The sequence below is a fragment of the Hylobates moloch genome, unplaced genomic scaffold (genome assembly GCF_009828535.3).
Source record: "Hylobates moloch isolate HMO894 unplaced genomic scaffold, HMol_V3 SCAFFOLD_17, whole genome shotgun sequence".
In the NCBI taxonomy this organism is placed as follows: Eukaryota; Metazoa; Chordata; class Mammalia; order Primates; family Hylobatidae; genus Hylobates; species Hylobates moloch.
Window position 1 is genome coordinate 58,914,777 of NW_026652292.1, and position 13,632 is coordinate 58,928,408.

Here is a 13,632-nt window from a genome sequence, read left to right on the forward strand (position 1 = left end):
TCCTATTCCTCATCTGAAACACCCCAAGTACTCCAAATTCAGTTTTAACATAGCCCTGGAAAGTTATCAGATATTTATTCTCTTACTTGTCCAAGTACTGTACACATGATACGCTTTAAGTGTTACCCTCACTTTACCTGCCACCCTATAGAACATTACAGCCCCCATCATCTCTAACTGATAATGATCCCCCTGCCCCTGCTTATTTATTTTGTTTAGTCTCCTTCCCACAAGCCCTACCTGAATGTTCACTTGAAGGCACAGATTTTGTCTATCTTGTTCCTAATCTACTCCAAGCAACTATTTGAGTATCTGGTATAAAATAGGCCATCAGATATTAATTAGCTCAATATTAAATAAATTATAAAAATAAAGAATTTTTCATATGACCAAAATACAAAATAGAGGATACTAAAGAGAAAAAAAAATAAGTTTTTAACCAGAATTTTCAAATGCTAAATACTTTTCTGAATTTTTTTTAGAAAAGCAACATTTCAAAACAAAACAAAAATCACAAGAAATTGAGTACTTTAAAATTTGGGCTAAAATCACAAGAAATTAAGTACTTTAAAATTTGGGCTAAGGTTTCCTATTAAACTTATAAAGTTTCCTAGTGAAGGCCAATAAAGGTCCATAAAAGAATTATTGTTTATTTCTTTTAAAAAGATACTTTAACAAGAAATACAAATCAAAATGCACCTATATTGAACTGAAGGACTATAGAACAAGTGCAGAATTAATAATTCATCCTTTAAAGCATACAAACACATCACACAGAGTCTAGATCAGTGCTGTCTAATAGAAATAAAATGTGAGCTACATACATAATTGTTTTCTAGAAGTTACACTGAGTAAAAACAAAGGAAGTAAATTTTAATATTATATTTCATGTAACCCAATATGTCTAAAATATCTCCAACAGGTAATGAATATTTTCAAATTAGACATTTAATATTATTCTTCTCATATAAGCCTTCAAAATTTCAAGTGTGTTTTATACTTTATAGCACACCTCAACTTCGAATGCTCAATAGCCAAATATGGCTAGTGGCTACCACACTGGACAGTGGATTTCTACATTCTTTTAGGTAACAGCAAAATATAAAGGCATGTTGTGTTTGCATTTAAATAGTAAGAGAAACATAGAAAGATATCATCTTCTGTTTTTAAATATTAAAATTCACCTCTCATATCAAAGAATTCTAAGCTCTACTTTTTAAACCTAAGTTTTATTTAGTTCTAACTTTTATTACAACATGCCTAAAATTCCATTGAAATTTAAAAGACTCAATAAGAGTTCTACTGAAATATAAATTACACAGCCATGTATGCTTAATTTGTTTTGCAGAGCGGTAATAACACTTTGCACATGTGCATTTAATATCTGATAAAGGCTGGCGCATGCCTGTAATCCAAGCACTTTGGGAAGCCAAGGCAAGAAGATTGCTTGAGACCAGGCTTTTGAAACCAGCCTGAGCCACACAGCAAGACTCTCATCTCTACAAAAGTAAAAATAATTAAAAATTAAAAGAGTGTATCTGATGAGGTAAAAAAGATTAAAATAACTTGTACTTCTAAGAATTATAATGCAATCAATTACAAATAGGCTGTCAAATATCTGCAAAAGCTTCCTTGATACCTTCTCTGTGTATATATCATGCACACTTTTAACTGCTCTTTCCTTTGAAGGTATTTTTAATGATTCAGGAAATGTGGATTTCTGCTATTTTTCATATTTAAATATTTTTGTAATTGTGGTGTGCTATGATTTGAATGTTTGTCCCCTCCAAAACTCATATTGAAATTTGCCATTGTGGCAGTGTTAGGAAGTAAGAGGAAATAGGGAGGTTCTGGGAGGTAATAGGGCCATAAGGGCTCAACCCTCAGGAGAGGAATTAATGCCCTTATAAAAGGGAAAGTTAGACACCTTTTGCCTCTTGGGCCTTCTACTTCCATCCCATAAAGAGAAAACAGTCCTCCCTCTGGGCAACGCAGCATTCAAGGAGCCATCCTGAAATCAGAATCACCAAACCTGCCAGCACCTTGATGTTAGACTTCCCAACTTCCACAACTGTGAGTCAATAAATTTCTGTTCATTATAGATTACCCAGTCTATAGTACCCTGCTATAGCAGCACTAGACTAAGAAATATATTAATATATATTTATATTATATATTAATATATAATAATTATATATTTAATATATTTTATAATTACATAATGTATATTATATAATATTTTATTTATATTAATGACATGTTAATATATAATATATATAATGAGAAATATATTTGGTCTTTGTCCCAGGTTCCAGGCACAGAGATCCTAAAACCGTGGAAATTTCCTGATAGGTGAGTCTTTTGTTATTCACTATTGCCCCCATTCACCAACCTGAGTTTATGCTAACAAAGTGATTTAGGATAGGGCCCTAAATAGCTTGGGGATAAAGCTGGTTACTAGAAAGACCAAGTAATTAGAGGTTTGTAACTTTAAGTCCCACCCACTGACCTCCAGGAAAATTGAGCTCTACAAAAACTCTGTTACAAGGTTCAGGATTCAAAGAGCTTCCAGGCTGGTGGGCATATCAAGGTGCTGGGAGGGTGGAATGAAGAAGACATGGAAGCTCTGAGCACACCGCCCCCATACCTTGCCTTATGCATTTCTTCTATTTGGATGTTCCTGAGTTGTAAACTTTAAAATAAACCAGTAAAGTGTTTTCCTGAGTTCTGTGAGCCATTTTAGCAAGTCATTGAAACTGCAGAAGCTCAGTTTTTGGGTTAAAACCTAAAACTGCACAGAGTATTCATCTACTTAACACTGTATACTCTCAGAGTTGACACGGAATTTGTTTGACAAAGCTAATCCTGTCATATTGTAAATGACTAAGAAAATGTACAATAATAACTTTAAAAAACCTCTTTGGCTTAGAGAATAAATTACCTCTATAAATTACCTCTATTTTATAAAAATATAAATATAAAAATATAATATAGAGAGAGAAAAGGAGTAATGATAATGATGTTGAGAGAATGAATCATCCACTCAATATAATAAAATGGCTCACAATAAATGACAACTAGTTTACGTTGTTTTCCAATAACAGTAAAACTCTTAATAATCCATCAATTTTACCTCACTCAGTCTTCCTTATGACCAACAGAATATATAGTTCAAATACTTTTTAAGTTGGAAGCTATGTAAGATAGAATATCATATAGTCGGTGGTTCTAGAAATAAATATATAAATTGATCTACTTTGAACCGAAAGTAATGATTTTAGTATCACTGGCACTGACTGAGCTCTAATCGAATGATTTTAATCACAATAAATAGCTGAAATCAACTGATGCAGAGACACTAAACATAAGACTGAAGATTTAATATCTGACCTAATAAGCAATTAGAAATCACTAAGTCTCTTAGCTATCACACTCTCAAAATGATAATCATGATGGATTAGAAAGGAAAAACTTAGAGACAGTAATCTAGACACAAGATAATAAATACCTAGATTAGAACAGAACAAGCAAATAACTAGAATAGATAAAAGGTAGTGGGGAAAGGAAGAAAAAGGAACATATTTTAAGAACACAAGAGCTTAATTTACAGCAGGGGTTGGCAAACTACAGCATGCAGGCCAAATATGGCTGGCTGCTTGTTTTTGCAAATAAAGTTTTATTGGAAAACAGCCATGCCCATTAGTTCTCGTACTGCCTACGGCTGCTTCACACTATAGTGGCGGAGTTGAATAGTTACAACAGCAACTACAATGGCCCACTAAAGCTAAATAATTTGCCACCTGGCCTGTATTCGTTTCCAGTCATTATAGTACTGCCATAATAAAGTACCATAAATTGGATGGCTTACAACAATAGAAATTTATTCTCTTACAGATCTGAAGGCTAGAAAGAAGTTCAAAATCAATGTGTCCACAGAATCATGCTGTCTCAAAGGCTCTAGGGGAGAATCTGTTCCACGCCTTTCTCTCAGCTTCTGGTGTCGGCAGCAATCCTTAGCATTCCTTGATTTGCAGTTATATAAAACTAATCTCTGCCTCCACTGTCACAGAGTCATCTTCTCTCCTGTTCTGTGACTCCACAGGGTGTTCTCCTCTCTTAGCAGAACACCAGTCATACTGAACTACGAGCCCACCCAACTCCAGTATGACTTTATCTTAACTACATCCGCAATGACGCTATTTCTAAATAAGGTCACATTCTGAGGTGCTGGGGTTTAGGACTTCAACATATGTTTTTAGAGAACACATTTCAACCCATATCTTGGCCCTTTACAGAAAAAGTCTGCCAACATCTACTTCAGAAGTAGAAGAATCAAGAAATAGGTCCAGAGGTGCAACTGAACAATGAGAGATTTAAAATAGCAAAACCGGGATTTTATTTTACACATACTAAGTTTAAAGCAACAGTAAGAGCCCTCTAAAAACATCAGGAAGAAAGCAAAAGGTCAGGGATCTGGACTTGCCTAGAGATAGAGGAATTGGGGCAATCTGAAAACGGATGGGCATTCTCAAATAAACGTTTTGTATAGCAAGCCAAGAACTGATCTTCAGAGAATGTCTCCGTTAGATAACAATGTTACTAGACACTGTCACTGTTATATCACATGAGACAATAATGTAGAAAATAATGTAATTTACTATTATATAATCTGAAAGAGAAGCAATTCAACAGTGACAAATCCAACAAAGTGACTGAAGAGGCCTGAAAAATGACCAGGGGATTTGGTTAGAATGAGACAACACTCAAAGAAGACAACTTTTAGGGAGAAACTAAGACAGAAACCAGACCGGTAGGGTAAATGGGAATGCTTAAAAACTAAAGACAGTAGGTACAGTAAATTACCATGCTGGTGGTCTCCAATGAATCACATTTCCTGGTTATCTATATCTTTGTAGAATCTTCTTCCACACAGATTCTGAGCTTAGCCAAATGACTTGCTTTGGCCAATAAATTAGCAACCATTTGCAAGCAGAGGCATGATAAACACTTGCACATGGGAACTTGCCTTCTTGGAACACTAGCTGCCGTGCTGTAATAAAGTTTGGGCTAGGCTCCTGAATGATGAGAGGTAACATAGAAAGAGATTACACAGAATAAGAGGCTGTCTTAGATACTCCAGCCCCAACAGAGCTCCCAAGAGAATGCAACTTCCATAGTGAACTCAGTCCATATCTAAGGGTACAGAAAAACTGCCCAGCTGGGGCCAGTGATCCCACAGAATCAGGAGAAATAATAAACTGTTGTCATTTTAAACCACTACATTTGGAGTGGTTTGTAAAGCAACAATAGATAAAATACGGTCAGAATAGGATACATGTTTGAGAAATACAAGAACATGAGATGGAAAATTTTTATAAAACTGGAAGACTTATATCCAAATGGGGGCAAAACAGAAAAACCATGTAAATGTTTATAGAGGGTAAAATTAACATGTAAAAAGAAAAACTAAAGATGTTGAAGATGAAAGCAATGAGCCACATGAGGAAAGAGAAAATTGAAGACTAGAAACAGAAATGCAGTCATTCTGTTCTGAGACAATAGCAAGGAAAACATTTTTCCACCTACTTCATCACTTTCCTCTACTTCAATTCCACCATCTTTGTCATCATCCATTTGTTTATGTATTGTTTGAAGAGCTTCCAGACTAAATCTGTCTTCTTCTGTAAAGCATGGTGGACTCAGTGACATGCAGGGATCTGAAAGAGAACAAAGGGCAATTACTAACTTGCCATACCAAAACAAAGGCTATAGTTAGAGAGTATAATTTAAAAGAAAACCAACAGAATTAAACTTCAGACTAAGTTAAACTAAGAGACTTTAAAACGTCTAGCAGAATATTCTTCACATCAAAAGTATAATATATGAACACAACTGACTAAAAATAAATAATCCAATTTAATTAACATCAGGCAACTACAACCAGGAGTTATGCCAGTACTAACTTTAGGTTATCTAAAATCTCTACATCTTTAACCATTTCTTCTTATACAACCTGAATATTTACTAATCATGATTTACTAATCATTCCCCCTACCAAAAAAACAGATGATCTCCTTCCACTAAAAAAAAAAAACACTAAAAATCACAGAATACAAAGTGCTATTTTTGCACAATCCAGTTTAATCAAAATGAGTCCTAGAAAATATCACCAAAAAAAGGGAAAGAAAATGTAAAATAGTCACATGACCCTTTTGTTTCCATTTTTCTATTTAAGATAATCCAAGAGTCTACCCATATAGCTTTTTTCAAAATACATAAGTTCTTAGGTTCAACTACGACAACAACAAACAAAAGAAAAAGACTAACCAGATTTTTTAAAATCTTGTTCTTCATGTTATCTTTAATATACATTTACTGGTCAACCCTTTCCCTGTGGAATATATGTGAATCCTCACATTCAGGTTGTCAAAAACTAAGTCAGAAAGCATGAAACATTTTTCAATGGCTTAAAATCAGACTGATGGAAATTACTTCCTGTGCACATAACCAGCAAACAACCTATGTATCAAAATGGGACAGTTCTGCCGAAGCTTCACTTACACCAGTCTGGCTGACTGGTGGACTGACAAAATCATAAGAACTTACTTCTCTTCTACCAAGTCACTACAATAATATTCCTTTAAAATGCCGTCAGAACCACATATATTTCCAGAAATAGTATAGCCTTAAAGTTGAAAGTGGTTAGCATAAGACAGAGGTTAGCCACAGCTTAGTTACCTCATCGATAGTTAGTCTATCATCTGGCCCTACTATCAATTAGCTGTCATTAGTTAACTGTGGACAAATCACTTGTCCTTGTGTCTTAGTTCCCTCATCCCTAAAATAAAGCAAGTAGAGATACTTACTAAGATCTACTGCAGCTATAAGGGCGTAAGAATATCTAATTCTGTGCTTAGGGGAAAAAAAGCTGGGAGAAGAGAAGCCAATATTTGAGGCCCACAGATAATTTAATTTAAAAAAAATTCAAACTGATATTACCTAACATGTTCCAATTACAGCTGAAAAAATATTTTGGTGATTTAACATTTTTAATAGTTTTAATTCAAAATCTAATTTTATTTTTTATTTTTTATTTTTTTTTTTATTTTTTATTTTTTTTTATTTTTTTTTGAGACGGAGTTTTGCTCTGTCTCCCAGGCTGGAGTGCAGTGGCGCGATCTCGGCTCACTGCAAGCTCCGCCTCCCGGGTTCACGCCATTCTCCTGCCTCAGCCTCCCGAGTAGCTGGGATTACAGGCGCCCGCCACTGCGCCCGGCTAATTTTTTGTATTTTTAGTAGAGACGGGGTTTCACCGTGTTAGCCAGGATGATCTCGATCTCCTGACCTCGTGATCCACCCGCCTCGGCCTCCCAAAGTGCTGGGATTACAGGCGTGAGCCACCGCGCCCAGCCCAAAATCTAATTTTAATTTCTTTAGTCTTAGAAGGGGAGTAAACAGAAAAGAAAGGAAACTATAAAAGTAGGAAATGCAATTATAAGTTCTGTGTGATATATAAATACATGTACATACAAATATTTGAAACGCCAGTCAAGATTTGCTAAAACCCAGGAACTTAGAGGCATAATGGTCAATTATGATCCCGAATTCACAGAACAATCAAGACCCTGATATGCCCATAAGTTTGAATTTATTTGCAATTATTTAAAAGATGCAAAATAGAAGATAAGAGCTCAGGTACCAAAACGACATATAGTGTAAAGATCTGAATATAACATGTAATTGCCTCCAGCAGACCTGTTTTTTACACGTAGTTTAATCTGCTAAAAAACACAGTGAAGGTGTTCATTGCAACTGGTGTATAAGGAAAGGGCCAGCATCTCTCACTCTGGTTAAATAGGCTTTGTTGTGAAAGTCTCTAAGAGGAGTCAACAGTGAGGACCATATAACCATAGGAAGCTTTAAGAGAAATTAGGAGCAACATGACTTGAAAAAGTCATAGGAAAATAAAATTGGTAATTATTTACTTAAACAGGCATATTTCATAAACACTAGCTAATCTAATAAAATACTCTCTCTCAAGTCTACTTCAAGATGTTAATACTTCTCCATGAAGTCTTTCATAAACACTATTTCCTAGTGATCACTTCCTTCTCTGCACTCCATTCAATCCACTCAACAACTATCTAATGAGCACCTACCACATGTCAGGCACCAGAAATACCATGGTGAACAAAACAGACAAAAATCCTCATAAAACTTATATTTTACTGGGGACTATGAACCTAACAAGATAAATAAGTAAAAGGTATAGGCATGTTAGTAGTGGTAAACATTTAAGGAGAAAGTGAAAAGCAGATATGAAATGTCAAGGGATTTGAAATTTTCGATTATATCTTCAGTTTCTAATCATTCTACCTAAGTCCTCACTTAATGCTGTACTTGATTAAGCTTTAATTGCCTTATGTGTCATTTTTGTCCATACAACTAAGATTATGAACAGGGCAGGGACCATGTTTCTCCACTTCTCACATAGTACCCATTTTAGCTGAACATATTTTAAGCCTCTGATAAATTCTGTTACTTCATATATTAACTAAATTACAAACTTCTAGGCTTCTATCCTGTGCAAGGCAGTGACAGGCATTAGGAATTAAAGAGATAAGAGAGTATCCATACCCAAAAAAGCTCACAGTTTTGTGAGAAGGAAGACACGTAGACTCCTACAATATATGTTAGGTAAAAATTTTCTAGAGGTAAACTTGAAGAATTTTAAATCATGTAGTTGATAAGCTTGAGAAAAGAGAACAGCATGCCTAGAAGCAGCATCAGACGTTCAGTGACATTAAAAAAAAAAACACAAAACATTCAGAAAAATGCAAGTGGTTTAATATGTCTGTAGTACAGCGATACCAACATACAGAGAAGAGAAGATCAGGTAGAGATTGCTAAAAGGCCAGATCTCTAAAAGCTCTGTATTAATGGATTTCAAGGAGGGGAATAACACAACCAGATTCATTTAAAATCTCTGGTGACAATGGAATGGGATGATGGCAATTCACCAGATCCCTCTGGTGACAGTGGAATAGGATGGTGACAAGACTGAGAGACACAGCTGACAGTCAGCCTGGCAGCACTCAACAGACCATGCCTCCAAGGAACAGAAACGGTAGATGATGAGACTGCTCTAGGGTTTGGTGTTTTGCCAAGTTTGAGCCGCAGAGGAAAAACGAGTTGAAGTTATGGCAACAGTGATCCATTTCTTCACATAAAATTGTATTTCCTTTAAAGTATGACTCAAGGCTTTTACAAATCTAATTTAGAATAGCTGCCAATTCTGAACTCTATTACCTGTTCTAATGTCTCTTTTCATTTTTAGTTGTTTACCTTCTAGGTTAATTCAGCACATGTGATCATTTTAACTCAAATTAGCGGGCCTATACTTATTTTAAAATATACAACCTGCTAAAAAAGGTCTGTGCCTATAATTATAATGGTTTCAAAGGCAATTGCTACCAATATTGTTCTCCTTTGCTTATATTTTATAGACACTTTCTTTAGCTACCCAAAATGCCCCAGTGGACATCAGGTACTCCACACTAGAACATCTTCCTCATCTAAACAGAATTCATTCGCTAATTTAAACATGATATGGAGTGCCTATAATATGTCAGGCTCTGTGCTTGGTGCTGGGCACACAAGGCAACAACTAAGACAAATGTCCTCCCCTCTGCCCTCACCTTGTGTTAAATGCAACACAGTGTGATATAGCTTTTGAGTATTATATGCTAAGCACTCTTTTCTCTAGATTAACAGCAGCATTTTGCGCTGAGGGAAAAGGAACCAGCTGCAACAGAATGAGACCTAACCCAAGTCAGCTATCAACACCATTATTAAATTCCACCTTGTTTTCCTGTAATTAGAGCCAAACGCTCAGTATGGTTCTACAGAAAGTAAAATGAATTAAAATTATTTCACCCACTAAGAAATATCTACTACAGGCTGGGCACAGTGGCTCAATGCCTGTAATCTCAGCACTTTGGGAAGCTGAGGCAGGCAGATCACCTGATGTCAGGAGTTCGTGACCAGCCTGGACAACATGGCGAAACCCCATCTCTACGAAAAATATAAAAATTAGCCAAGCATAGTGGCACACTCCTGTAGTCCCAGCTGCTTGGGAGACTGAGGCAGGAGAATCGCTTGAACTTGGAGGCGAAGGTTGCAGTCAGTCAAGATCATGCCACTGCACTCCACCCTGGGTGATAGAGTGAGACTCTATCTCAAAAAATATATATAAATAAAAAATAAAAAAGGAAGAAATATTATCCACTACATTCTAGAAACCAATACTATTTTATCTTCATAATTTATTCCCTGCAACCCTGTATGGGGCAGATAATATCTCTATTTTTCAGATGAGGAAATAAGACTCACGAGTAACTTGCTTAAGATCATACTCCTAAAAATGACAACTGGGATTCTAAGTATTCACAACTCCAAATCCACACTCAAGTGTCAGTATAACGAACATAAATGGGTGAGTGCCACCAGCATGAGAATTAAGTACCGCTATCACGGATATTGCCAGGACCTGGCTGAGGAGCTGACTGCACCAAGAAACATAAATGTGCCCCGTGGAAGGAGATCATCAGACACTTGCAGAATAATATTCACAATCTAGAATACATATCTATACTTCCTGCCTTACTTTTCCTTTAGATAATCTATCTCCACTTCAATTCACACTCCCCTTGAACAAACCATTATATTAAGTATATTATATTGTATCATAACTTTACCCTAAACTTGATTGAGAGCATGCATTGTATTAATTTTTTATTCTCAGTATCTACCACAGTAAGTGACATATTTGTTGAATGGTTTAAGTATATGTAAATATTAGAAGCCAAATGAATTAGCTTCTAAATACAATTCATTTATGTAGCAAATACCTAAATGCCAGAATCTAGGTTAGAAGCTGGGTACACAAAAGGCAAAAACAAATAAATAAAGTTAAAGATGGCAGATGCAATGACAGATATACAAATAAATGATGGTGACAAAACTAAGGGAATAGTCATGTCTACATGCACAGCAAGAAAGGCTTCAAAGAGAAAGTGACATTTACACTGATTCTTGAAAGATGAGCAAGTGTTCTCTAGGAAGACAGGTATAGGCAAGAACATAAGCTAATGATTATTATATAACAAAAGGGTGATAATAACTATCAATATGGAGCATCCTTGTATTTATATTGCATAGAATATACTTATATAAAAATTAAGTGTTACACATTTCACTTTGCCCACAAAGTAGGCATTATTCCCATTTAATTAGATAATTAACAGAAAAAGTATAAGCGAAGGCCAGATCATGGAGAGATCTACAGATTAAGTCCTAAAGTGACAATAAAGGAGAAAAAAACATTAATAAATTATTCACTGAAAGCCCTAACTTGCATTTTCCTCCATCTGCAAAGCTCTTTCTTCCAAATATATCCATGGTTGGTTAACTCCTTTCATTCCAACTTAAATGATCCTCCTCAGAAGCTGTCTTATTTCCCTATGTAAGATAGCCTTCTCCTTCACTCTTTCTACTTGTTTAATTTTTCTTCATAGCGCTTTATCACAGGGCAGTATATGAGTTGATTCATTTGCTTACTAACTCTCCCACCATAATGCACCCATGAGATCACAGGCATTGTTTTGATCATTCCTCTTTGCCCAGTGCCTAAACCAGTATCTGGCACACAGTAAGTGCTCAAAATATATTTGTTTACTAAATTACTTATCTAACTGGACTTTCAATATAAATATATGTTTACTAAATTACTTACCTAATTGGATTTCCAAAATGTTTGAAAGAAAAAAGCTTTTCAAGTAATAATTTGGCTGATTAGAAAAGCAGGATGGAGAAATTAACAAAACTCACCTTTTAACACTGAATTTAAACCTAAGTAGTTGGTAGAAATCTAATAACATTACTCTTCTGCTTAAAACTATTCAGTATTCCCCAGGCCTAAAGTATAAATTCTATTCACTGTCAAATAGTATTGTTTAAATACTTATTGAACAAAATATGCAACATACCATGCAAAAATAACCAAGGGGAACTTTAAAATATTTAAGACAGTCCTTAAGGCTCTCATACTCTCGTAATAAAGTGAAAACTCCATGAAGTCAAAAATAAAGTCTGTTTTATTGATTACTATACAATATTACTATGTATAGTTACTATACATAGTATAATACTGTATTACTATATATAATTACTACTGTTATAATCTTATATGTAAATTATTATTGTATGTTACCAAATCTAATAACATAATTTGCCTTTTACATGTAAGCAATTGCATTTTCAGTGACCTTATGAAAGTTCAACTGGATTTTGGTAATTGGGAATAGAAAAAGGGAAAACAAGAATAAACACAAACAGGAAATAAGATGAGCTCTGGAACCCACAATAAGCACAGACTAGCTAGCAGGCTAGTTCTCAACTGAGAGTGGTAAGGCCTCCTCCCTGCTCACTCACCCTCTCTCAGCTGCTACTGGCGGTCGATGGCGGGGGTGTTGTGGAGGGCAAGAATACTGAGTTAACTGCAATGCACAAGCCTGACAAGTCCCACACAACAAAGAACTGTCCTCTGCTATACCAACAGTACTCCCCAATGGAAAGAAGAAACACCAGCAAGATAGGTGAAGTAGCAGTCAAAGGTGAATGTGTCAGTTTCATTTTTAATCTACAGCATATGTTTGCTACCAAAGAATGCCTATCACAACAGTCTAGGCAAGAAGTAATAGAATATGAACTACAGAAATGATAGTGGGGATAGAAAGAAAAGATCATACTGAAGTGAGTACTAAATATATTAAGAGAAAACAGACAAATATGACTGGCATTTCAGGCCTAAAAGTCATCCTAGGTAAAACAAAGGTACATTTTCATCTATCTAGCTGAGCCACACCAAACACAGAATTATAAAATGCATCAAATGCTATTCCCTTTGCCTTCACTAGAGGAATAAATATAGCATATTCTATACTTTGCCATCCTAGTCAATTGATATATGTGGGGAATACAGTTCAGAAACTTAAGAAATTAAGAGCTTAAGAAAGAAATGAAGCTGAAAAAAGTAAGTGAAATCTTTAGAGCTAGGTTCCCTCCTATAATATTATTTAAGTCAGCAAATTTCATGCAGAAAAGAACAACTAAGAAGGGGAGCCAGGTGACGCAATCACAAACTAAGGACTGCAGCCCACTAACAGTGTTTAACAGCATATGGCGCCGAGAACTTGGCTTACCACGCTGGCAACTATTTAATGAATCTCATGATTAGGATTTTCTTAATTACTACCACAGAGAGAACTTTTTAAATAAGTATTGTTTGTATTTAGTACTTCCACTAATCGCTCAAGCATTTACCAAATCAAATACTTCAATACTTCAAATATTCAACGTGAGTATTTTCAGAGTAAATTCTCGAGAAAATTTTCAGGTGTCATTTTTCAATATACCAAAGACCTGATTCAAACTCAAAAGGAGAGTGAAGAATGTCTTCCTTCTCTTCTGATACCCTCTCCAGGGCAAAGTCTATTTCATATTCCTAGTATTCTCTTATATTTCCAGTATCTAGCATACTACAAACACCTAGCACATAACAGGACTAATGGC

General features: G+C 35.4%; 1 protein-coding gene across 3 annotated transcripts in view; it reads right to left on the reverse strand.

Annotated features, from left to right (window-relative positions):
* The window catches only part of STIM2 (stromal interaction molecule 2), a 178,786-nt gene that overhangs the window by 100,216 nt on the left and 64,938 nt on the right, over nt 1-13,632 (reverse strand). For all 3 annotated transcript variants that reach the window (XM_058430140.1, XM_032135447.2, XM_032135446.2), the window contains exon 2: nt 5,587-5,717. In XM_058430140.1, the coding sequence (XP_058286123.1) occupies nt 5,587-5,717 (131 nt within the window). The remainder of the gene's footprint in view (nt 1-5,586; nt 5,718-13,632) is intronic.